At 40.2% G+C, this 25,670-nt stretch overlaps 2 protein-coding genes across 5 annotated transcripts in view; one reads left to right on the top strand and one right to left on the bottom strand.

Annotated features, from left to right (window-relative positions):
• Positions 1-13,867, bottom strand: part of SF3B1 (splicing factor 3b subunit 1) — a 40,833-nt gene extending 26,966 nt beyond the window's left edge. For all 4 annotated transcript variants that reach the window (XR_001157139.2, XR_012920595.1, XM_012776978.2 and 1 more), the window contains exons 1-2: positions 13,746-13,867; positions 440-606 (exon numbers count right to left, since the gene is read on the bottom strand). Coding sequence is in view for 2 of the 4 variants with exons in the window: in XM_012776978.2 (XP_012632432.1) it covers positions 440-606; positions 13,746-13,773 (195 nt within the window). In the remaining 2 variants the exon portion in view is untranslated. The remainder of the gene's footprint in view (positions 1-439; positions 607-13,745) is intronic.
• A 145-nt stretch (positions 13,868-14,012) lies between these two features.
• COQ10B (coenzyme Q10B) overlaps positions 14,013-25,670 on the top strand; it is a 28,756-nt gene continuing 17,098 nt past the window's right edge. The window contains exon 1 of the mRNA XM_012776984.2: positions 14,013-14,032. The gene's annotated coding sequence lies outside the window, so the exon portion shown is untranslated. The remainder of the gene's footprint in view (positions 14,033-25,670) is intronic.

The raw sequence follows: 25,670 nt of genomic DNA on the forward strand, positions 1-25,670 counted from the left end.
TTCCATAGTAAGTAAAATAAACATGAAAAGCTCATAAATATCAGCAACAATAAAAATTCGATTCATATTAAGATGCCAAGGGGAGAAAAACAAATAGTATCAAGTACAAATCAGAAATCAAGTCACAAGGACAGATGACTATTTACAATCAAGTCACTTCTCGCATGAGCTAGTCTAGATACAGCCAGTAGGGATTAACTTTACAACTGTTTGCTTTACAGCAGTTAATAATTTGCAGGTGCTATGCTGGATAAACAAACTAGTCTTTAAAGATTTCTGAACCTTGGAGAGGAAAAACAGCTTCACAGTTTTATCCTCTAAAAGATCCCCAAAATGTCTCTCCTGATTATAAAGTAGATGACTCAAACAAAAGAGTCCTTTACATTTCTCACTCTCTTTCAAAAAAATGCTTGCCTCTTATATGCAATTTGTAACTTACATCTTCAAGTTCAGTTGCAGCAATTGATGTCACATATCCAGCAAATCTGCTGTCACTTCCACCATAAATTTCCTGGTCATAATAACCTGTAGAATCAAGGCCCACTCCTTGAGCTTCATCAAGAGCTGCCTTCTTGCCTTGAATTTCTCGAATCTGTGCTTCAATATCTGTTAAAAAAGAAAAAGAAAAAGACAATACAGACTTTCTTAATTTCATTTTCCAATGAGCTCTCAACACAATGTCTTTCTCTACTAGGCATTATCAAAACACTTTTTAAATACAGAAAATTTGTGGGAAAATAAACTGAATGGCAAAAAAAAAATTTTCTTAAAAATACAGAAAATTGGCCAGGCATGTGGCTCACGCCTGTAATCCCAGCCTTCTGGGAGGCTGAGTTGGGAGTTCGAGACCAACCTGAGCAAGAGTGAGACCCTGTTTCTACTAAAAATAGAAAGAAATTAGCTGGACAACTAAAAATATATAGAAAAAATTAGCCGGGCATGGTGGCCCATGCCTGTAGTCCCAGCTATTCGGGAGGCTGAGGCAGAAGGATTGCTTGAGCCCAGGAGTGTGAGGTTGCTGTGAGCTAGGCTGATGCCATGGCACTCCAGCCCGGCCAAGAATGAGACTCAGTCTCAGAAAAAATAAATAAATAAAAATACATGCCAGCGGGGTGGCTCCCACCCACTCTGGGAGACAGAGGCAGGAGGATGGCTCAACGTCAGGAGTTAGAGACAAACCTGAGCAAGAGTGAGATCTCATCTCTATTAAAAATAGAAAGAAATTAATTGGCCAACTAAAAATATATAGAAAAAATTAGCCTGGCATGGTGGTGCATGCATGTAGTCCCAGATACTTGGGAGGCTAAAGCAGAAGGATTGCTTGAGCCCAGGAGTTTGAGGTTGCTGTGAGCTAGGCTGACTCCACAGCATTCTAGCCCGGGGCAATAGAGTGAGATGCTGTCTCAAAAAAACAAACAAAAAAACCCCAGAAAATTTGAAATAATTATGGCCTAACAGGCCAGGCACAATGGCTCACGCCTGTAATCCTAGCACTCTGGGAGGCCGAGGCAGGCGGATTGCTCGAGGTCAGGAGTTTGAGACCAGCCTGAGCAAGAGCGAGACCCAGTCTCTACTATAAATAGAAAGAAATTAATTGGCCAACTAATATATAGAGAAAAAATTGGCTGGGCATGGCGGCACATGCCTGTAGTCCCAGCTACTCGGGAGGCTGAGGCAGTAGGATTGCTTGAGCCCAGGAGTCTGAGGTTGCTGTGAGCTAGGCTGAAGCCATGGCACTCACTCTAGCCTGGGCAACAAAGCGAGACTCTGTCTAAAAAAAAAATTATGGCCTAACAAATAGCTGTTTTAATTCTTGCCAGTTCATAGCCTTTGTGCAACTGAAGTAAGCCCTTTGACACCAAGCACTTATTTAGTAGCTGCATGGATCAAAAGATAAGTATTCAAATAGCATCATGCAATTGCCCAACCTTCCTCCCAACTCCCCAGCTAAGGGAGGAAAAAAAACCCTCTGTAGTTACTCAAGATGGAAGTGGTTTAAAGCAGAAAACATAAAGTCCTCATCTAGTCTAAGGCACAGCTGGGCCACATTTTCCTATAAGAAAGGAAAAGAGCAGGAGCAGGTCTAAAGAACTCAAAATGATAGAATGGATTTAAGGCTGAACCTAGCAACCTCAGTTTGCTAATTTTTGTTTTCTTTCTTTCTTTTTTTTCCCTTGAGTCTCACTCTGTTTGCTGGGCTAGAGTGCAGTGGTGTCACCATAGCTAACTGCAACCTCAAACTCCTGGGCTCAAGCCATCCTCCTGCCTCAGCCTTCCAAGTGGGACTACAGGTGCGCACCACCAGCATGTCAGGCTAATCTTTTTCTATTTTATAGTAGATGGGATCTTGCTCTTGCTCAGGTTGGTCTTGATCCTCCCACCTCAGCCTCCCAAAGTGCTAAGATTATAGGCAAGAGCCACTGCGCCCAGGCTCATTATCTGCCAATTCGTACAGTGTATCATCACAGCACCAACATCTCCAGATACTACTTTTTCCCCTCACTCTTCTCTCAAAACCATTACAGTAGCCCAGGCAGCCAGAATTATCCTCACTCGTGGTACTTTTTACTATTATCTCTACAGTTTTGGTTTAAATCCACATTCCCCCATCCTCACCCCTTTTCAGGTACTTTCTCATTCTTGAGGCAATACAGAAGAAAACTCTCAGTAGTTAGAAAAGCTGACTAAAAGGTGAGTGGAGATTTACTCTTCCTTTTTTCCTTTCTGAAATGTTTGAAGCTTTAAAAACAAACGCTCAGATGCAAAACTAGGTGTTGTTTTTTTTTTAATTAAAGAACTACAGCCTGTAATCCTAGCTCTCTGGGAGGCCGAGGCGGGCGGATCGCTCGAGGTCAGGAGTTCAAAACCAGCCTGAGCAAGAGCGAGACCCTGTCTCTACTATAAATAGAAAGAAATTAATTGGCCAACTAATATATATAGAAAAAATTAGCCAGGCATGGTGGCGCATGCCTGTAGTCCCAGCTACTTGGGAGGCTGAGGCAGAAGGATTGCTTGAGCCCAGGAGTTTGAGGTTGCTGTGAGCTAGGCTGACGCCATGGCACTCACTCTAGCCTGGGCAACAAAGCGAGACTGTCTCAAAAAAAAAAAAAAAAAGAACTACAAATGCTACTTCCATCAGGATTTAGGCAAGAAACAAATGAGTGAATCAAGGCCAGCCAAATAGTCTACAATCTCTTCTTTACACCAGTGTGATCTGATGACCACTTACATAGCAATCATCTGGTGTACCAGTTATAACAGTGGAATCCTAGGCCTCAGAGACACTAACTCAGAAAGAACCTCCAATTTAAAAAGCCCAAGATTCCACATTATTATAAAATGCCCCAGGAAACTATTTCACATGGCCTTCATCGCTTTGCATCCAATCCCACCCCACCCCTACCAAATTTTTCCATTTAGAACATCACTTTATACTTTACCTCACACAACTAAAAAATAGGAAGGGAATATTGTTTTACAAACTCTGCATCATTCTACACATAATGTGCAACATGCTTTTTCTCCCCCTCACTAGATACAGACAGCATTCTTATTTTCCTACTGAAGTTTTCCATTCTAAGTTTTCAGCAACTAGTCCCTCATTTGAATAACATGACTTATTCAGGAACTACTTTCATGTACTGAATTTTACTTACGGATTTTATGTACTTGCTGATTAGCAACAGAGTTTTCTAATTACAAAGATTCATAAATACTGAATTAGTTTGTATAAAATCTCTGTAAATCATGACTGGATTACTATTAAATCAAAATGTAATAACAAAATTACCCAGCCTAAGGGCTTCTGAGGCTAGGCAGCTGTTTATAGTTAATTAATTCTGAGGGGAGTTCATTACTAAATTTCTACAAGCTGTACAGTTAAATATTGATATGCAAATCAGGCATTGTTTTCTGTCTCTGCTTGAAGCTACAGATAAAAAGTCCAAAAAGCTAATAGGTTTTATTAATACATTTTAAACTGTACTACTTTTACATAAATATTATGTTATCCACAAATAAGATACCAAATTCCATACAACTCAGCAGCTTGTGTGAGTTATGAAACTCACACAATTAAAAACTAGATTACTCAATTATTTCTTAACACATTAACTGCCATGAGTTGTATTTAACCCAGCTAGTCTTGGGGCGGGGGATCCCCGTGAAGCACATGTAACTGACATATGCTTCACATATGCTTCACGAGGGTTTCTTTACCTATATGTCTCTTTACCTTGAGGACCAGCGTGAACTATTTTTCAAGTTGCATATAACTCACACATAGAGAACAATAAAAAATAACAAATATTTCATTAAATTATAAAGGATTGTTTTGTTTTCAAAGTTTTTATTCTGTTTTCATAATAAAATATCGTGGCCCCAAGAAAAAATTTTTTTCCTAGTGTGGCAGTCAATGTGTTAATAAACTATTTGCCAAACATAATACCCTCAATATTTATGAGCAAATATTTTTATCATTACATTCATAAACAAAGTAATTTTGTGTCTGAGGTTTCATTTCTATTTTTTTTGAGACAGAGTCTCACTATGTCACCCAGGCTAGAGTGCCATGGCATCAGCCTAACTCACAGTAACCTCAAACTCCTGGGCTCAGAATCAGGCGATCCTCCTGCCTCAGCCTCCCAAATAGCTGGGACTACAGGCATGCGCCACCATGCCCAGCTAATTTTTTTCTATATATTTTAGTTGCCCAATTAATTTCTTTCTATTTTTAGTACAGATGGGGTCTCACTCTTGCTCAGGCTGGTTTCGAACTCCTGATGTTGAGATTCTCCCGCCTCAGCCTCCCAGAGTGCTAGGATTACAGGCGTGAGCCACCGTGCCCGGCCTCATTTCTAAAATTACAAAAATGAGCAGAGCAAATACAACAGAATATTAAGAACTGATAAAGCTGAGCAATGTTCATTATATTTTGTCCTATACTTTTCTGGATGCTAAAATATTTCATAATAAAAAGGTAATCTGTAGAAATTATTAAAAGTAATTTTCCAAATTTTTCTCTCCCCCATCAATGCCAGCAAAGGTTTGTAAAATTCCACTTCAAATTTTATAAATATTTTAGATCTCTGGGAAAGAAAAAAGTTGTCTCCAGCTCCATATTTTCAAAGATAACACCAAATTATAGCTACTGGTGTATAGGTATTCCTATAGTTTCTTAGATATAAACTGACTAAAAATGTGCAAATACATCATTTCTGACAATAAATGAACAATGCATAAAATTGGTTGCCAAGTAGGAAAAAGAAATGAGGGAAGATACCAAGATAAATAATCAGAAGTCTAAAATATTAAAGACTTGACGAGGCAGAAAAAGAAATGTTTATGCTAATCTCTCCCAACTTCAATTATTACCAACATGAACAAATCCTCTATTTCAGCCTAATCCCTTCCCAATTTGGCTCCCTATATCAAGACATTCAGATGTGAGGACAAAGAAAAATAGAACTGTGCTAGTGACTGGGCAAAAAGAGACTAGGACCTCTTAGTGGCCACACACACACAACTGCCAATAGCTGGCACTCTTTAACCCACTGGAACCCATAAATATTCCAAGATCCACATCATTGTGTATATTAATAGTTTGTGTCTTTTTATCAATAGGTAGCATTACCTTTTACTACAATTTTTTCTCTAGTTGAGGTGCATCAGAGTTGTTTGCAGTTTGTAGTGATTACAAATAATGATGCTGTAAACATTTGTGTACAGGTTTTTGTGTGAACATAGGTTTTAATATCACTTGGGTAAATACCTGTACCTAGAAATGGGATTGCTGGGTCTTCTTTTTTTCTTTTATTTAGTTTATTTTTGGAGACACAGTCTCACTCTGTCACCCAGGCTAGAGTGCCATGGCATTAGCCTAACTCACAGCAACTTCAAACTCCTGGGCTCAAGTGATCCTCTTGCCTCAGCCCCTATAGTAGCTGGACTATAGGTGTGCACCACCACACCTGGCTAATTTTTACAATTTTTAGTAAAGATGGGATTTCACTCTTGCTTAGGTTGGTCTCGAACTCCTGAGCTCAAGTGATCCTCCCACTTTGGCCTCCCAGAGTGCTAGGAGTACATGCATGAGCCTGTACTCATGTATTCCACCGTGCCCAGCCAGACTGATGGGTCTTTAAGTAAAGGTTTAACTTTATAAGAAACTCAGAAAGCCCTTTTGATGGGTTTACTTACGCAAGTTTAAGAGCAGAGAGCAGAAGGACTCTGTTTACTAGAGGAAAAAGAATTTTGAGAGATGAAATGGAGGTGAGAAATTAAATGAACAAGATAAAAAGAAGCTAGAACAAGTGAGATTATTAAAATTCTAGTTATATGGTGTTAGAAAAAGGGGTATCAGGAGTAGAAATATCTAATGTGGACTATTAAACCACATGATTTTCATGATTTTAATGAAAACCTCATTTCTGTTCCCTGCCCAACCATGCCCCGCCCCCATCTTCAGCAAAACTTACTAATGGGGGTAGGTATGAATATATGGTAGGACTCATAAACTACTGATTATGAAATCTTAAGGAAACAGAGTCTTGACAGATTTAGAATCCTAAAAGTTATGGGTGGTCCTTCAAATTCTGAGTTGCCATAGTCTAAGTGTGATTTAAAAAAAAAGAAAAAAGTCTTAGGGCAGGGTACAGTAGCTCAAACCTGTAATCCAAGCACGTCAGGAGGATGAGGTGGGAGGACTGGCTTGAGCTCGGGATTTTTGAAACCAGCCTAAGCAAGACCAAAACCCTGTCTCTATTTAAAAAATAAATAAATAAATAGAAAAATTGGCCAGGTGTGGTGGTGCACACTTGTAGTCCCAGCTACTCAGGAGGCTGAGGCAGGAGGATGGCTTAAGCCCAGGAGTTTGAGGTTGCACTGAGCTAGGATGATGCCATTGCACTCTAGCCAGGGTACAGAGCAAGACTCTGTCTTTTAAAAAAAAAAAAAAGTCTTAAGACAACAGATCAAAGTACTAGTTAACTGTATTTGACTTGTATTTAGCAGTTAAGGTTGTTATTTATTGCCACTAAAATTGTGGTGGGATGGGAACTAGAACGCACAAACCCTTTTGTTAGATGTTATTCAAGAGAACTTGAAATATGGTTTCAGAACTGTGCACATTCATAGAGTAAAAAATGTTCTTTTTGCTTCCCTTGCTTGTGGGCCTCCTAACATCTTGACTGCAGCAGTAGTGACGGGAATCTAACAGAAAATCATGGGTGTTTTTAATGCCATCATACCTGTTTCCTCCAGACCAGGAAACTACAGGACAAGGTGCTGTGACAAATGAATTGTAAAGAAAAAGAGAAATGGAGGAGGAACCTATGAACTGAGAAAGATCTAAGAGATAATCAATCACAATGTATGGGGTTTATTTGGAGCCCGATTAAAACTGGAAAAACAAAAATGTTGGAAGCACAATAGGCAAAACTGAACATTGACTATATAGTTTAATTTTAGGTGTTATAATGATATTACTTTTTAAAGTCCTTACATTTTAGAAATGCACTGAAATATTTATGGATAAAATGGTATGTCAAGGATTTGTTTCAAAATAATGGGAAGGCCAGTAGGGATCAGTGTGCAAATTAAACAAAATTGGCCTAAGTTTATAACTGCTGAAGCTAGGTGATAAGACATGGGGATTCATTCACTATTCTACTTTTTTAATATGTTTGCAGTTTTCAAGAACATAGTTTTCTTTTAGGTTCCACCTTTCTCTTATTCTTGGTTCTTCCTTCTTCTAGTTCCTCGAAACTAAAGCACCTGGCCCCATGCAACAAAAAGTAAAAGTTCAATGGGCATGGTAGGACACGCCTGTAGTCCCACTTACTAGGGAAACTGAAGGAGGATCACTTGAACCTAGGAGTTGGAGACTGTCATCATGCACCATAATCATGCCTGTGAATAGCCACTGCACTCCAGCCTGGGCAGTGTAGCAGAGACATAAACCTGTCTCTTAAAAAAAAACCCCCCCACACACCCAAAATAGAGTCCTCCATTAAACACTAATAGAATATTTTTAGCTCTTTTACTTATTATCTTACACCTCAAATGTTCCAAATCTTTTTTCTTTTCTGGCTTTATTGGTCTTGCTAATTAATGGTAACATAAAAATCTTCTAAATGTTAAGACATGATTTAAAAACTAAATTTGCTCCAATGATCTAAAGAAAAAGAAATATCATTATTCTAATGAAATCCCCACAAAATGATTTTTCTTTCTGGAGGGGGATTCTGATCCCTGCCACACTTTCAACTATCAGAGAACAAATCTTTCCCTAAAAGGTACAGTAGATAGATGTTAATTAATAGTGTTAAATAGGCCGGGCGCAGTGGCTCACGCCTGTAATCCTAGCACTCTGGGAGGCCGAGGCGGGCGGATTGCTCGAGGTCAGGAGTTCGAAACCAGCCTGAGCAAGAGTGAGACCTCGTCTCTACTATAAATAAAAAAGGAAATTAATTGGCCAACTAATATACATAGAAAAAATTAGCCGGGCATGGTGGCACATGCCTGTAGTCCCAGCTACTCGGGAGGCTGAGGCAGGAGGATCACTTGAGCCCAGGAGTTTGAGGTTGCTGTGAGCTATGCTGACGCCATGGCACTCACTCTAGCCTGGGGAACAGAGAGAGACCCTGGCTGAAAAAAAAAGCTACAAACTTATTTTGTGACATAAACACATTAAATATTTTATATGGAAATTGAGTTTGACTTTTAAAAGGTAGTACTGCAAAACTGAGTATTTTAAAAGATGAGGAACACCAAACTTATTGTTTGTACTATAATCTAAGACTTAAATATCAAACTTTTGAGATAAATTACACATACTACTGATAACAAAATGTCGCATCTGCTACAGCTATTTAACTGTTCCCCACCAATTCTGTCCCTCTCCTGGTTTCCCCTCCCGTATCTTTTCTTCTTTCTTTGCCTCACGTATTGCTAAGCCTGGCTTTGCAGCACTTCTTCCTCCTTGAAGTCCTTGAAGCTTCTTTTTTCTTCATTTTTCAATGTTGTAATCAGTTTATTACATGTTACAGAGATAACACCCTCAGATGTTAATCTCTCACTGACACCTTTTAGTCTGGTCCATAGGTGACATCTATTCTCCTCCAGCCAGAAATAACTGGTGATAAAGTATTTCTCAAATATGAGACTTCTATAAGACAGCCAAAAAAAACAAGAAGTATATTTTGCATCCCAACTCTCAACCTTTTCATTAAGTTTTCCCCAACAGGAAAACTAACTTTGGTGTAAATTATTTGACTGAACACTACGGAGAATACTGATAAATCAATTCCTAAATAAGTAATTCTAAGTTAAAAAAAAACAAAAAACTTCCAATATCTTTCAGAAGGTTTAACTTTTTTCCCTTTTATTTTTACTAGTCAGCCTTCACACCAGAAGTCTGTCAAACCAAAACAGTAACTATTCTAAACACAAGAAAACAAAAACCTCAGCCGATACAAAATAACAAAACTATACCTATTCCAGCCATATTTCAAATTAGGAAAAACAACTTTTCCAGCTTTGAAATGTCCAAACAATATCTGATTCACGAGAAAAGTGGCAAAACAAGCCAATGTACGGCATTTCTGGCTAGTCCACTTTCCCCCTTCCAAAACAGAAAAGTGCATGTGTGTTCCCTCCTTATTCACCAAAGTCAAGTAGTATCTGAAGAACTGGATGGTAAGATTATGTTTATTCATTAACTATATACACCTGACACAACAAGCAGAAAGATCCAAAAGATTGTATTTGATTTGAATTCCAGATCTTTTTATATTTCAGTCCTGGGAAGCATAAGCCACACTGACCAGGGTAAATATAATCTGGTAAACTGAAGAGGATGTGAGGGCTGATCCTAATAGAATATTTAGGCTGGGCGTTATGGCTCACGCCTGTAATCCTAGCACTCTGGGAGGCCAAGGCGGGCAGATTGCTTGAGGTCAGGAGTTCAAAACCAGCTTGAGCAAGAGCGAGAACCTTTCTCTACTATAAATAGAAAGAAATTAATTGGCCAGCTAATATATAGAGAAAAAATTAGCCGGGCATAATGGTGCATGCCTGTAGTCTCAACTACTTGGGAGGCTGAGGCAGGAGGATTGCTTGAGCCCAGGAGTTTGAGGTTGCTGTGAGCTAGGCTGATGCCAGGGCACTCACTCTAGCCTGGGCAACAAAGCAAGACACTGTCTCAAAAAAGAAAAAAAGTTGTCAGTTTGGCTCAATGATAGGAAGTAACAGCCTATGAAAAGAACCATGTAAGAAGGTACAACAATAAACTACCTCACTCTGAATCAATATTACTTACCTCTCAAGACTTAATTACGAATTACTGATGCAGTCATTACTTTAAAAATAAACTATAAATATCTTTACCAGCAACATTATTCAGGAAAATTTAATTCTTAAAAAAGTGACATGATGATCATGGACAACTATCAAATAAAAACTAAACAAGTATGACACATGTTTAAAAGTTGCTCCAGTGAGATTCCAAATCCAAGTCTTTCTCTAAACTACTTCTATAGCCTAATAATGGTTACTCAGACTTCCTCTAAATCATCCTTCACAATGCAACTAGTGACTTTGCTAAAACACAGAACTTGTCACCTGGTGGAAGGAAGACACTTTGTTCTGTAGTCATTGGGAAGCCAAACTCAAACCTTTTACAGCGTTCAAAGCCTTACATAATGTGATACTAACCTAACATTTCTTCTTAGTTCAGGAGTTTCCCAAATATTACATGAATAGTCCTGCTTCCCACCTAAATCAGCTAAATAGATGTATCCAAGCCTATCCAATCCTCTAAAGGTCAACTGAAGTGTCCTCTACCTGTGAAGCTTTTTTTTAATACTTCCAGTATAGGACCAGGTGTGGTAGCTCATGCCTATAATCCTAGCACTTTGGGAGGCCAAGGATTACGAGCCCAGGCGTTTAAGACCAGCATGAGCAACAGAGCAAGACACTGTCTCTACAAAGAATAGAAAAATTAGCTGGGGGCAGTGGCGTGCACCTGTAGTCCTAGCTACTTGAAAGGCTGAGGCAAGAGGATTGTTTCAGGCCAGAAGATCATGGCTGCAGTAAGCTATGATCATGCCACTACACTCCAGCCTGGGCAACAGTGTTAGACCCTATCTCAAAAAAATAAAACTTTCAGTATATATTAATCTCTTAATAAATGTTGGTTAAATCTGAACATCCATCACGTACCAGGTGTTGGGCAAACCAAAGTATAATTCCTGTATACAACAATCTCAGAGTTAAGGAGAGAAAAATCTTAACACAATGGAGTATTCTAAGCAATAGAATAAAGATTTATACTGAGTGCTACAGTAGCATCCCTCCCCCCCACAAAAAGCAAGCAAGTAATTATGCTCCAAGTTATCAAAAACGGCTTAACAAGTGAAAACAGAGATGGACCATGAAGAACTAGAGTTCTTCAGCAAAAAGTCATGAGGAAGAGTGTGAGAAGCTATATAAATACTATGCATACTTCTAAACATGTATCACTCTCTAATATCGCATAATGATGGACACAAATAGTACTCAGACATTAAAATGAATGTTCCAGTATTTTCTTTATGGCACCACTAATTCACACTGACAGAATAATCTCAAATAAGAATTGTGGCCAATGAGTTGCAACCAACCAAAGCTTTTAGCTAAACTTCTAAAAATGCAGACCAAATCCTTGATTTTCCTGTCCAAGAGCTTATATCAAAGATACCAATACAACCATGCGCAGCAGCTCATGCCTGTAATCCCAACACTTTGGGAGGTGAGGAAGGATCGTTTGTGGCCAGGAGTTCAAGAGAAGCCGGGGCAACATATCGAGACCCGTCTATACAAAAAATAGAAAAATTAGCCAGGCATGGTGGTACCCGCCTGTAGACCCAGCTGCTTGGGAGGCTGTGGCAGGAGGATTGCTTAAGCCCAGGTGTTCAAGGCTGCAGAGAGCTATGACTGTGCCACTGTACTCCAGCCTGGGCAACAGAGCAAGACGCTGTCTCAAAAAACGTATAAATAAATAAAATAAGCAAATATAAAAGCCACACACTGCCCTCAAATGAATAATCTACCCCTGAATGAAAAAGAATAGCAACAATCTTTGTATTTTCTAATTATTTTGCAAAAGGTACCTCTGAGATAGTCTAATGACAAAAGAATAAAGGCCTAAGAACATTTCTGCATTTAAAAAGCATTTAAATACTAAATATCTAAAAGAATACTAATATTAAAGTCATTGCCAATTCATTAGCATGTTTTATAAGTTGTAAAAAACTGGACTTTTGGGATAGTGGCCCAACTATTCAAAGCTATCCACACTCTGGTCATTACCAACCCTTCCAAATTCATCTATTTATTTCTCTCTTTGTACTCTCTTTTCCTGCCATAGCAGACTATTCAAATACAACTTTCACGATTCACTGCCTAGTTACAAGATGTTCTCTCAGGCTCAGATGTCCTCCTCTAATTTAAAACAGATTGGCTCCTTCAGACCAAGGACATGTCACTTCCTCAAGTGAAATAACCCTAAGCATAAATTAACCATTCCAATACCCAGGTGCCCAGAATATGTTGCTTATACTTCTACTTAAACATTCACTTATCCCCACGAGAGAATGAAGATAATATTCATATCAGTTTTTCCCATCAGACTAAAATTTTTGATGGCTTTAATCTGCTACCTCTCACAGACAGATACAGAGTCACACACCTAGAAAGGACGTGTGAAATAAATATGACACTCTCGGAAGCTTCGTGTCCAACGAAAATTTCAGATTCCAAGTCGGAAATCAAGGAGTGCAGTTCCAACTTCCCATGCCTCATCTTTTCTGAAAAGTGAACCCATTTCCTGTAATTTCTGGATACTCCCTAATGAACTCTAGTCTACTCTCAACATTTTTCCTAATGTTGTATTCACTCTGTATTCCACAAAACCATCAATTATCTTGAAACCTTAGGCTATTAATGAAAGTAACGTGTCTTTCCCTCTTCCAAATGCACCTCCAATAATCTCCAAAGAAAAAGATTAACAGTACACTAACAGTGATTAAGGGAAGAAAAAAACTGTTAAAGAACCCCTTACAAGAGAGGGTTTATGTTGTCTGTCGCACAGAAAGTCAATTATTATTGTCTCAATAACTTTCTGCGCGACAAACAGCACTAACCCACCCTTGTGAGTTCATTAACAAAATTACTAGATTTTATCCCCAAATCATTTCGTGCAACAAAAATAAACAACAGACGTCTGAAGACACACCTATTACCCAAAGTTAGGAGTAACAGACCTCGGTTTAAGCAAACTCGATTTAGTACTGCCGGAAAAGCGGCTGCCGTATTTCACTGCTTTTCTGTCTCTTATGTACAAACTGTGCGGACGACAGTGCTGAGAGGCGAGTAAGACTTTCTTCCCACGCCTGTTTCCCCGACCCCTTATCCTGAAATTCCACCTAGCAAGCCGCTTAAACAAGGCCCTCTGGTCAGAAAAGAGAAGCAACTCTGAAGTAGCAGCACCCAAACACTGAACAAAGCGCCTGTCGGGGGTGTACGAGTAGGACGCCATTACGCGGGGCAGTGGCCTGCGCTGTTGCCGCCGAGGAGACGACCTAGGCCTGAAGCGTGGGCGCGGCCCCCTACAAAAAGAAACCACAGGGAGCGGCAGAAACCTAGAAAGACAAAGTCTCAGCAGCCTAGCAGCGGAGAAGGCAGGACAGCAGGGAAAGACCGCTTACCTTCGTGAGTCTTGGCGATCTTCGCCATTTTGTCCACTCGAACACACAGACGGAACTGGCGCTTCCAAGAACTTCCGCTCGTCGCCGCCGCCACGGAGAAAAATAGCTAGAGCTGCTCTCTACGCATGCGCAAAGCGGGTGCGCGCGCCTTCGGGTGACACGTGATAGAGCCGCCACCTAGGTGGAACTGCGAGGTGCATTGTGGGCGTGGGAGGAGCCAGGGCGGGTCCCTGAGCCGGCTTTCGTGGGGCCAGTGGGAAGCACCGGGTGAGCCGTAACGTCGTTAAGTGAGTAACTTTGCCCCGGAAGAAAGTGTTTTCCACAAGGGCAGTTAAGAACAGACCTTATACGAAGCGCTACCATTTCAGGTCTGGAGAGACCTCAGACCTATCCCATTTCTCCAAATTAACCGGAAGGCGGCTTGGAGCTCAAGAAAAGCTCTCCTTAGCATCTGTCTCAGCTGTTGCAGTGCTTAGTTACAGAGACAGTCAACAGTCTCACCCTTTGCCCTATAGCTCAAGGTCATTTTTCTTTGTTTGTATTTAATAATTGCCCTATCATTTGGGTGGGAGTTTGTTTTACATCGTACGCTCTCAGACACTGTTGAACTTCACAAATAATCCAGTAAGTTAGGCAAGTTGTTGCCAAGCCCGTGTAAGAAATGTGAAGAAAAACTAGGGCAGAAGGATATCTAAATTGTACAAGATCACACAGTTACTACGTTGCACTGTGAGAATTTAAAGCCTTTTAATTTTATAGGCTCTTAGAACACCATTGATCATCAATTGATCATCATTGTTAACATTGATGAAATACCGCTCTTAAATCCTAAACGGTACTCCTAAATCAGGAATTTTAATAGATCAGGATACGGCAGTCTTTTTTTTCGTAGGCATCAATTATACTATCATAGCCTAGTACTTGCACGCTAGTCTCGGACTCCAAGGGTGTGAAAGAACAGAAAAACTCAAAAGGAAAGTTGGGTTCAGGAAGCAACCTAGAAAAAACGGTAGTGATCAAGATTAGAGCCATCATAAAGGAAACAGTTCACCTCTTATATGTTAAAGTCATAACCAAAATATTTAGTAGAAACTTTAGTAATAAAAAGCAAATTTTTTTGTGTTTGTTGAGACAGTCTTACTCTGTTGCCTGGGCTAGAGTGCAATGGCCTCATCGTAGCTCACTGCAACCTTAAACTCCTGCTCTAAAGCCATCCTCCTGGGCCTCAGTCTCCCCAATAGCTGGGACAGCAGGTATGAATCACTACACTTGGTGGTTCTAATTTTTTTAATTTTTTGTAGAGATGGAGTCTTGAACTCCCGGCCTCAAGCAATCATCCTGCCTCAGCCTCCCAAAGTGAATAGTACAATTTTTATTAGCATCAGTGAAAGAATCAATTTGATAAAAATTTAGGCTGGACATGGTGGCTCACGCCTGTAATCCTAGCACTCTGGGAGGCGAAGGGGGGAGGATCATTTGAGTTCAGGAGTTTGAGACCAGCCTGAGAAAGAGCGAGACCCTGTCTCTATAAAAATAGAAAGAAATTAGTCGGACAGCTAAAAAGATATAGAAAAAGGTAGCTGAGCATGGTGGCACATGCCTGTAGTCCCAGCTACTCAGGAGGCTGAGGCAGAAGGATTGCTTGAGCCCAGGAGTTTGAGGTTGCTGTGAGCTAGGCTGATGCCACAGCACTCTAGCCTGGGCAACATAGACTCTGTCTCAAAAAAAAATTTTTTTTGATAAAAATTTAAATTCTTTAATTTGGGTTTCTTTGATTTTTAGGTTAAATGGTAGTTGGGGGAGGAGGGACATGACATAAGAGAAAAACAGGAGATTATTATGTGAATTACTGATAAATTCTAGTTCTTGGGTTCACAGAAGGGCCCGTGTATGTTCACTATATGTTTTATAATCTATGCATAGGATATATATATTTTTTTTTTTTTTTTTTGAAACAGAATCTCACTCTGTTGCCCAAGCTAGAGTGCCGTGGTGTCAGCCTAGCTCATAGCAACTGCAAACTCCTGGACTCAAGCAGTCCTTCTGCCTCAGCCTCCCTAGTAGCTGGGACTACTGGCATGCGCCACCATGCCCCGCTAATTTTTTCTATATATTTTTAGCTGTCCAGCTAATTTATTTCTATTTTTAGTAGAGACAGGGTCTCGTTCTTGCTCAGGCTGGTCTCAAACTACTGAACTCAAATGATCCTCCTGCCTCAGCCTCCCAGAGTGTGAGGATTAAAAGTGTGAGCTGCTACACCTGGCCTATAGTCTTTTATGTATACAAAACAGCACATTTTAAAATAATAAAAGGGGAAAAAAGCAAGAAATAAGGAATTAGAGAAATGTTATTACTAATCATCAAACTGAAAGGAATCATGTTGACAAGAAGAATCACAAGGACATTGCATTTCTTGGCTCATATTTTTAAAAAAGACAAATCCTTAGAGACCCCGTCTCTACTAAAAATAGAAAAATTACCCAGGCATGGTGGCATGCACCTGTAGTCACAGCTACTTGGGAGGCTGAGGCAGGAGGATCGCTTGAGCCCAGGAGTTTGTGGTTGCTGTGAGCTAGGCTGACACCACAGCACTCTAGCCCAGGCAACAGAGTAAGACTCTGTCTCAAAAAGACAAGTTCTTTATATAATGTGAGATTCTCATATATAAAGTGTGATAATTAATTTTAGTTGTTTACTTGACTGGATTAAGGAATACCTAGAAACCTGGTAAACCATTATTTTGGGGTGTGGCTGTGAGTGTGTTTGCAGAAGAGATTAGCATGTGAGTCTGGGTGTACTGAGGGAGGATCCACCCTCAGTGTGGGCTGATACCATCCAATCTTCTGGGGATGCAGAGAGAACAAAAACAGAGAAAAGGCCAATATGTTGCACTATTTGTTGAAGCTTGGATACCTTCTTCATCTCCTGTCCTTTGGAAAACTCCAAACTCCCAGGTCTTTGGACTCTAGGACTTACACCAGCAGCTCCCCAGTTTCTCAGACCTTTGGCCCTGGACTTAGAGTTACACCACTGGCTTCCCTGGTTCTGAACCTTCAGATTTGGACTGAGCCACTCTACAGCATCCCAGGGTCCCCAGCTTGCAGATTGCCTGTTATGGGCCTTCTCAGCCTCCTTAATGACATCAGCCAATGACCCTAATAAATCTCCTCTCATATACAGATACACACACACACACACACACACATATATATACACACACACACACACACACACACACACACATTGTATTATTCTGTCTCTCTGGAGAACCTTGACTAATATACACCCACTATATTTGTTATTTCACAGGACAAAAAATCAATACAGGAGTTTGGCTAACTTCTAAGTACATACATTTTGAGTACACACATTTGAGGACTTGGAAAGAATATGTGGTGGTTCCCTGGTACTATGAGCCAGACCTGGGCCATAACTTTATGGCCTGGCCCCTGTATATGCCCATTGTAACAGAATATTATGACACTTGGGGTATTGGTATCAATTTGGACCCTGTCCAACTGTCCTCAATATATTTAGTTTTTCCCCTTTTCCTGGTGTATAGTTACCAGAGCAAATAATAGATCCCTTTGGAGAAATACTAAGGGAGTCATTAAACATATTTACTGAGGTGGTACATAGCCCTTTTTCCTGGGGACCTAGCTTCTCTTTCAGTCACCATAGTCTGAAGTCTAATGATTCTAGATCTGAAAACTACATTAAGTCTGGAAACTAGCTAAAGGATCACTATCTTTTTTTTTTTTATCAAGGTAGGTGCCATCAGCCTCCTCATCATTCATCTTTGGTTTCTCTTAGGTATATAGAGTGAGCAATACCCTGTAGGCTGCCCATCAATCTTGCCTCAAAGGATACCCTATTGCATTAATTGTCTCCATATATTTCTGTAGGTCAGAACCCCCTGGCAGCCATTCTGACCTTCTACTGGTTATGATCATTGTGCCCACCTTGCTTTTGACAGTTAAGCATCACTACTTGTCCTCTATCATTTTAGGATTCCATCATCCCCATTGCTGTCATGGAACTCATCTCTAACTGCATCTGCTGCTTTTGCCTAAGGGCTGTAAAGGACAGTCACCATCAATCAGTAACAGTGCAAAGTTGAGCCATATCAGAGAAGTCGGAGGCAAAAGGAAAAATCAATAATATTGATTCTGTCTGTATTTAAATTTTTGTTTTATCTTGTACATCATGAAATTTATTTTGATTATTTTAAATGTCACATTAAAATATTTATCTAGGTTACTAAGCTTCTGGGCACTCCCTTCAATTTTGTGCCTGGGGCATGTACCTCATTCACTTCACCCTAGTCTCAGCCCTGTTCAGTGATGCTGGTGTGTCTTTCACATTCCTTATTGCTTGGGGCAGTGGAGTGTTCTATGTGTTTTCCTATGGAACAAATCATCTGGTAAGTTCTCTGGCCCTAGCATGCCCACTTCTCTGAGCCTTCTGATTTCTTCCACCATCTTCCATGGTAGTTACGCCATTTCTATCCCACTTAATGTGGGCCAATGCTTTCTCTTGAGTTTCTAAGAGCAATCCTAGTAGAGTGTTAGCAATTTCTCCCTGGGTCCTTGTCAGGATATTCTATATCATGGGATAGTGTTCTCGTATCAATAAACCCTCTCTATCCAACGTTATGTTCTGTTACCTAGCCCTGCCAGGTAGGTAACAGATCCAGGATCCTTGGAATTTAGTTCTTTATATTCTCTTCCAAGTCTTGATAGTACATGTTAGCTAGATCCTTCAGCTTCTTTGAGTTGTCCCTTACCTCCCTCAGCAGTCCAAGGACTTCTTGGCTAGGTAATGACTAAACTGAAGTTCCCAAGTTAGGTACATGCTGTTTGTTTTTTGAGACAGAGTCTCGCTTTGTTGCCCAGGCTAGAGGGAGTGCCATGGCGTCAGCCTAGCTCACAGCAACCTCAAACTCCTGCCTCAGGCTCCCGAGTAGCTGAGACTACAGGCATGCGCCACCATGCCCGGCTAATTTTATATATATATATATATATATATATATATATATATATATATATATATATATATATGTTGGCCAATTAATTTTTTTCTATTTATAGTAGAGACGGGGTCTCGCTCTTGCTCAGGCTGGTTTCGAACTCCTGACCTCGAGCCTCCCAGAGGGCTAGGATTACAGGCATAAACCACCGCGCCCGGCCAGGTACATGTTGTCTTAAAAGGCAAGGTCTCTGCATCTTCTTCAAGCAAAGGAGGAATGCTAGCATTTTTTTTTTTTTAGATGAGATCTCACTGTCACCCAGACTGGAGTGCAGCAGCACTATCATAGCTTACTGCAGCCTCAGACTGCTTAGTAGCTGGAACTGCAGGCATGTACCACTATGCCCAGCTATTTTTTTTTTCATTATTTTGGAGATGGAATATCTCATTATATTGCTGAGGCTGGTCTCAAACTCCTAGCCTCAAGTGATCCTCCTACCTCAGCCTCATGAGTTGCTGGGATTACAAGCGTGAGCCACCACACTCAGCCTAAAAACTCCATTTTAGAATTTGCTTTCTTGGATAACTCTTGGATCCTAACTGTCACAGGTTGGGTTCCCTGTGATATAGACTCTGAGATGGAGTTTTCAGTGCATCCCCAGAGCTCCTAACAACTCTGGTCATGAGGGAGGAGGGGAAGGAATCTGGGCAGCTCACCATAGCATCTACTACAGGTATCCCAAAGTGTCTTCCAGCCAGGCACGGTGGCTCACGCCTATAATCCTAGCACTCTGGGAGGCCGAGGTGGGCGGATTGCTCGAGGTCAGGAGTTTGAAACCAGCCTGAGCAAGAGTGAGACCCCGTCTCTACTATAAATAGAAAGAAATTAATTGGCCAACTAATATATATAGAAAAAATTAGCTGGGCATTGTGGGGCATGCCTGTAATCTCAGCTGCTCGGGAGGCTGAGGCAGGAGGATTGCTTGAGCCCAGGAGTTTGAGGTTGCTGTGAACTAGGCTGACGCCACAGCACTCACTCTAGCCTGAGCAAAAAAGTGAAACTCTGTCTCAAAAAAAAAAAAAACAGTGTCTTCCATGAGATGACAGTGATACAGCCAAATAAAGTAGAGGGTGACACTATACCTTAAGGATATGAACCTCAAAGAAGTTTGGGTTTTCACAAAAAAGATCAGTATATAATGGTCTGAAAGCAGTAATGAAGAGTAAGCGAGGGAAGACATCAGTCTTGTTCTCTTGGCCTTGAAGTACCTGGGTAGCAAGGGTTGTCAAAAATGTTCCTTCCCCAAATTCTCAAAAAACCATTGTCTTTCTTGGAATGGTGATTAATTGAAAATAATTTTTAGTGTCTCTTTTCCTTCATGGCAACTTATCAATGGGTGCCTCTATAGGAGTCTCAGTGTGTGAAAGTGGGGTTGGGGATGTGTGTGAGTGTGTGTGTATTTCTGAAACCTTCTTTCCCTCCCACTAGTGCAGTGATTCTCAGATTCAAAGGGCACCCCTGAAGAGCTTCTTAAAATTGTAGGTTGTGGGCCCAGACTTCAGAGATTGCTTCTGTAGGTTTGAGATGGAGCCCAACAGCCAATAATTCTTTACAGGTGGCCATGCTTTGAGAAACATAGCATATCAAGTCCTCTTTCCTCATCTATATCTGAATTCTGGGAAAAGACAGTTCTCCACTATTCCATGGTCAGAAGAAATAAACATACCCAAGTGTTCAACAGTATACATGATCTGTCATCCTCCCCATCACTCACCCCCACTGTTAGAAAAAATGTTTCCGTGGTTGAGAAATAATTAACATCCTCCATATCAGAGAGGAAGCACAGGGGAGCTTCACAGGGTACCAAGATTCAGCCAAGACAATTGTTCTCAACTCTCTAAGACACATAATTCCCTTTACTCCCCCAAAATAAAATTCATAGAAAATATAATCTGATCACACAGATAATATTTAAAAGTAATGGCCCACCTGAAATATAAAAGAAGAAATCAAAGAAAAAATGCTTATAACAAATTGAAGAGTTGAGAAGTTTATGAATCATGCAGGGATGGGGAACCTGTGGCCTTGGCACCACATGTAGTCTTCAGGATCCTTGACTTCAGCCTTTTCACTGAATCTAAATTTTATGGAACAAATCCTTTTATTAAAAGGGGAGAAAAATGAAGCTTTTCTTAACCTCCTTTGGTGCTGAGAAAAAGAAAAATCTTGAAATCAAAAGGCCTGCAGATTACCCACCCCTGGCAGGGTTCCAGAAGTCACAAAGAAAACGTTCGAGAGAGAAAATCAGTGGAGAGGAAGCAATGAGCTCCATAGTAATGGGAATATAGTAGATTAATTATTGGAGGGGCTTTTAGACAGTGAACAAGAATAACAAGTTGGAGGTATCTGGCTATTAGATTATCAATACAAATGGTCTCAGGAATCCTCAGTGGAGAAAGCAGGATGAGTACTCAAGCCATAATCTTGTATGGTAGGACAGCAATCCCAAACCCAAGGGCTATATCTGGCCACCACCCCCTCTTTTTTGTGTGTGGTAAATATATACAATGTAAAATATGCCATTTTAAGCATTATAAGTGTGCAATTTGGTGGCATTAATTACATTCAAACTTTTGTGCATCTATCACCACTACCTATATCCAGACTTTTTTATCATGTCAAGTTCAAACCATGACCATTAAGTAGTAACCCCATATCCTCCTTTGCTCAACTCCTGGTAACCGCTAATCTACTGCTAGAGTGAGATTTCCTGGGCAGGGTAACACCAGTTTTATAGATTGAGAATGAGTTAGCCAGGTACAAGTGATGGAGGAGATGGGGATGCAATAGGAAGCAGCACTCTCTGAGAAAAGAGACAACGTAGGCAATAAACACCATAGTACTTATAAGGGATCTAGAAGCAGTTCTGTGTGCCTAGATGCCATAGTATGTGGCAGAAGATAGCAAAAGGGGAATTCTAGGATTGAAAAGGAAGCTGGTTATATAACCAGGTAGAACTATTTCCTTGATCTACTCTGAGTTGCCTGAAATAAGAATTTCTAGACCTGAAAAACTAGGAACAACCCCTAAGCTATGTTGTCATCCTTTGTGGCCCTGCCTGGGTAGTTCATTATCTTGCTCAATTTCTAGTTTTGACTTACTTGAATTGTTTTTTAAAAAATAGTTCCAGGCCGGGCGCTGTGGCTCACGCCTGTAATCCTAGCTCTTGGGAGGCCGAGGCGGGCGGATTGCTCAAGATCAGGAGTTCAAAACCAGCCTGAGCAAGAGTGAGACCCCGTCTCTACTATAAACAGAAAGAAATTAATTGGCCAACTGATATATATATAAAAAAAAAAATTAGCCGGGCATGGTGGCACATGCCTGTAGTCCCAGCTACTCGGGAGGCTGAGGCAGAAGGATCGCTTGAGCCCAGGAGTTTGAGGTTGCTGTGAGCTAGGCTGACGCCAGGGCACTCACTCTAGCCTGGACAACAAAAGTGAGACTCTGTCTCAAAAAAAAAAAAAAAAAAATAGTTCCAATATGGTAGTATTACAAGGTTGCTGCTACATTTTTCAAGAAGTCATATAAAATAAGTTATAAAAGACCATTCTGAGTCAGAAGACATGGATTTTCTTGCTGGCGCTGCACTTTCTAGTTTGTTGTGCAAGTTACTTTACAATACTAAGCCTTAGTAAATGTGTACTGAAGTATTGAATCAAAAAGCTCTCCTACTTTGTCAGATGCACCAGTATCAGCCAGCACTTCCTCCTCAGAGATCTGAGTACCAGCTCTGTGGTATTTGGTGATAGGGGGTGTGTCTCTTCTGTGCTTTCTAGGCACTAACACCAGCTAAGTAATGATCTCCCCTCAGAGATCTGGGTTCCAGCATTGTGAGAACCCTCCACCAAGTTTCTAATAGTAACTCCAAAGTCTTCATTTTGTTCCCCTAGCTCTAGAGGTGTGTGCAGAAAAGAGTTAGGTCTGACTGCTGTCATTTGAAAGACCTGCTTTCAAGGTGTGCCCTTGGCTGGCACCTGGTACCTTGGTTTTCAGAGGGGTTCTTATCATTCCCAGAACTGATGTGATGTGAGTGTCTCACTGTGTCTAAACTATGTAAACAATATGGTTTATGCTGAGCATCAACTTTCCTTATGGAGTCTGGAATTTGGGTATGTATGAGGCACAGGGTGCCTATGTGGTCAGCCTCCACCCGCCATAAAAACCTTAAGTACTAAATCTCTCAAGAGCTGCTGTGGTTGGCATCATTTTATATGTGTTGTCACAACTTGTTGCTGGAAGAATTAAGCATTTCCTTTATGTCTCCACGACTTCACTGGGAGAAGACCCTTGAAAGTTTGCACCTGGCCCGCTCCATACTCTCTCCCCATAGGCTTTTTCCTTTTGCTGGTTTTGCTTTGTATTATTTTCCTATAATAAATCATAGATGTGAGTACAACACTGTGCTGAGTCCTGTGAGTCCTTTTAGCCAATTATTGTACCTGGCAATGTCTTGGGGACACAGGGTGATACTTGCTTCTTGCAGTTACTGTTTTCTTATCTCAGTATACCATTGTCACCTTAGTTCTCCAAACCCTTTAAACAATGTCCCTATGTTAAATTTTTTTGTTTAAAATAACTCATGTAATTTCTGTTTTACTGACTGATCCTTAACTGACATAGCCAGTAAGGAAGGGCAAACTGTCCACTTAATCTCCTTTGCTATTCATCTTTTTATCAGAAACTAACATTTGCAATGGTGCTAATCTCTTTTAACTCAGTTCCATGAGAAGTTGTTCAAGGGAGTTGTTCTTTAACAAAGCGTTCGTTAAACCAAACATTTCCCAAAGATAATCTGTATAAGATCATTGAGCATGTTGGGAAGATTTTTCTATTGATCAAAAAAGTGCCAGTAATGAGATTATGTTAACCTTAAAAGCTTGCTTTATTTCAGGAAAAAAGTATGTGATATTTAGGTAAGGGTCTTATTCTGTGGCTAAAATTCATCCTATATCTGTTTGGACTGGAAGGTTGATGAAAAACAGTATTACTGGCCAGGTGCAGTGGCTCATGCCTATAATTCCCAGCAGTCTGGGAGGCTGAGTCAGGAGGGTCACTTTGGGACAGGAGTTCAAGACCAGCCTAGGCAACATAGCAAGAGCCCATCTATTAAAAAAAAAAAAAAAGAAGAAGAAGAAGAAGAAAAATCAGAAAGGCATGGTGGTACCTACCTGTAGTCCCAGCTACTTGAAAGGCTGAGGCAGGAAGATGGCTTGCAACCAGGAGTTTGAGGCTGTCGTAGGCTATGATTAGGCCAATGCACTCCACCCTGGGTGACAGAGTGAGCCCCTGTCTCAAAAAAAACCCCAAAAGTATTACTACTAAAAGCCATTGCCATCTCCATTTACTTGAAGACTTTCTGGTTCTCTTCAATATGTATTTAGGATTCTGAAGAGTCAACAAAAGGTAAAACAAGGTGTGATTCTCAGTGGATGTTAATCAGGAGGATTTCATTTGGAAGGATCACATGAAGTCAGAAATAAAAAGATATATAGATATAGATAAAATGTTTTATGGAAGACTTCAAACACCCATAAATATTAGAGAACACTATGAAGAACCCCTGATATACCCATCATCCAGTTCATTATTAGGGCATTAAATATGAAATGTCCAATTTCAAATCAAAGGTTTAGTTTCTTATATCTCAAACAAGCAGAACAATTAATCAAATTATGTGACAAAATTATTGACACAGTTTTGTCACCTTAACAGTAGCTTGTTTATGCCAGCAGCAAAGCCTGGAGAGGGAGTGGCAATGAAATCGAGAAAGACATTTTTCACAGTTTGTAAGAATTGAATATTTTTTCTTGTAAGTGGTCCAAAGTCTAGAAGAAGTGGTAGTCAGTTTGTGTAAGGTCTGGTGAATACAATGGATGACAAGAATTTCTAAGTCCAGTCTCTATATAGTTTGAGCAGCTTTGTGCCACGTGATCAAGCATTTCTTATAAAAGGATTGGCCTGTCTCTATTGACCAATCTCGGCTGTTTAATTGCAAGTGTCCTCATCCTTTCATCCAGTTGGTTGCAGTAGTAATCGATTGACTATAATCGATTGACTAAGTTTTATGAAGCTGTAGTGGATAATACCAGTGCTGGATCACCAAACAGACACCATTAGCTTTTTTTGATGGATATTTGGGTTTGGACTGTGTTCAAGCACTTTATCTTTATCCAGTCATTATGCTGAACACTTGTGATGGTCAAAAAGAATCTATTTTTTTAATCACATGTAACAGTACAGTGTAGAAATGGTTTGTCTTTATGTCGTGACAGCAGAGAAAGGCAAGCTTTTTTTTTTCATGATTTATTTCTCAAATCACAGAAAGGCAAGCTTCGAGACTTTTCTTTAGACGTTTGTTTCTGTAGTAGCCATCTGTCCAGCTTCTTTACCTTGTCAATTTGTTTTAAATGGTCTAATATTGTTGGAATAGTAACAACAAACCTTGTTGTGAATTTAGGCGAAGGTTGAGATGAATTCACTTCCACTAGTTTTTAGTTTATCATTAAGGACGTCCTTGGTCTTAGGACATCCATGTGGCTCATTTTTAAGATTAAAATACCAGAACTTTTTTTTTTTTTTGTAACAACTTGGATGGAACTTACCAGAACTTTTTAAACCATTGACATACTGTGTGTTCATTAGCCTTTCCAAACACTTTATTGATATTTTGAGCTGTCTGTGTTGTATTTGTTTTATGACAGAACTCATATTTGAAAATAATATGAATTTTGGCCTATCTATGGTTGTACAAAAATTGTTCTAAAAAATTTAAAAGATAATCACAAGTCAAAATGTGCATTTGAAAGAATAAGGCTGTACCTTTATACAATAAAAATAAAATAAGTAGCAAAGTGAAATGTCACAGATAGTAACTGTCAAGGAAATCGGACATTTCA

Source organism: Microcebus murinus, chromosome 8 (assembly GCF_040939455.1).
Source record: "Microcebus murinus isolate Inina chromosome 8, M.murinus_Inina_mat1.0, whole genome shotgun sequence".
NCBI classification, from domain to species: Eukaryota; Metazoa; Chordata; class Mammalia; order Primates; family Cheirogaleidae; genus Microcebus; species Microcebus murinus.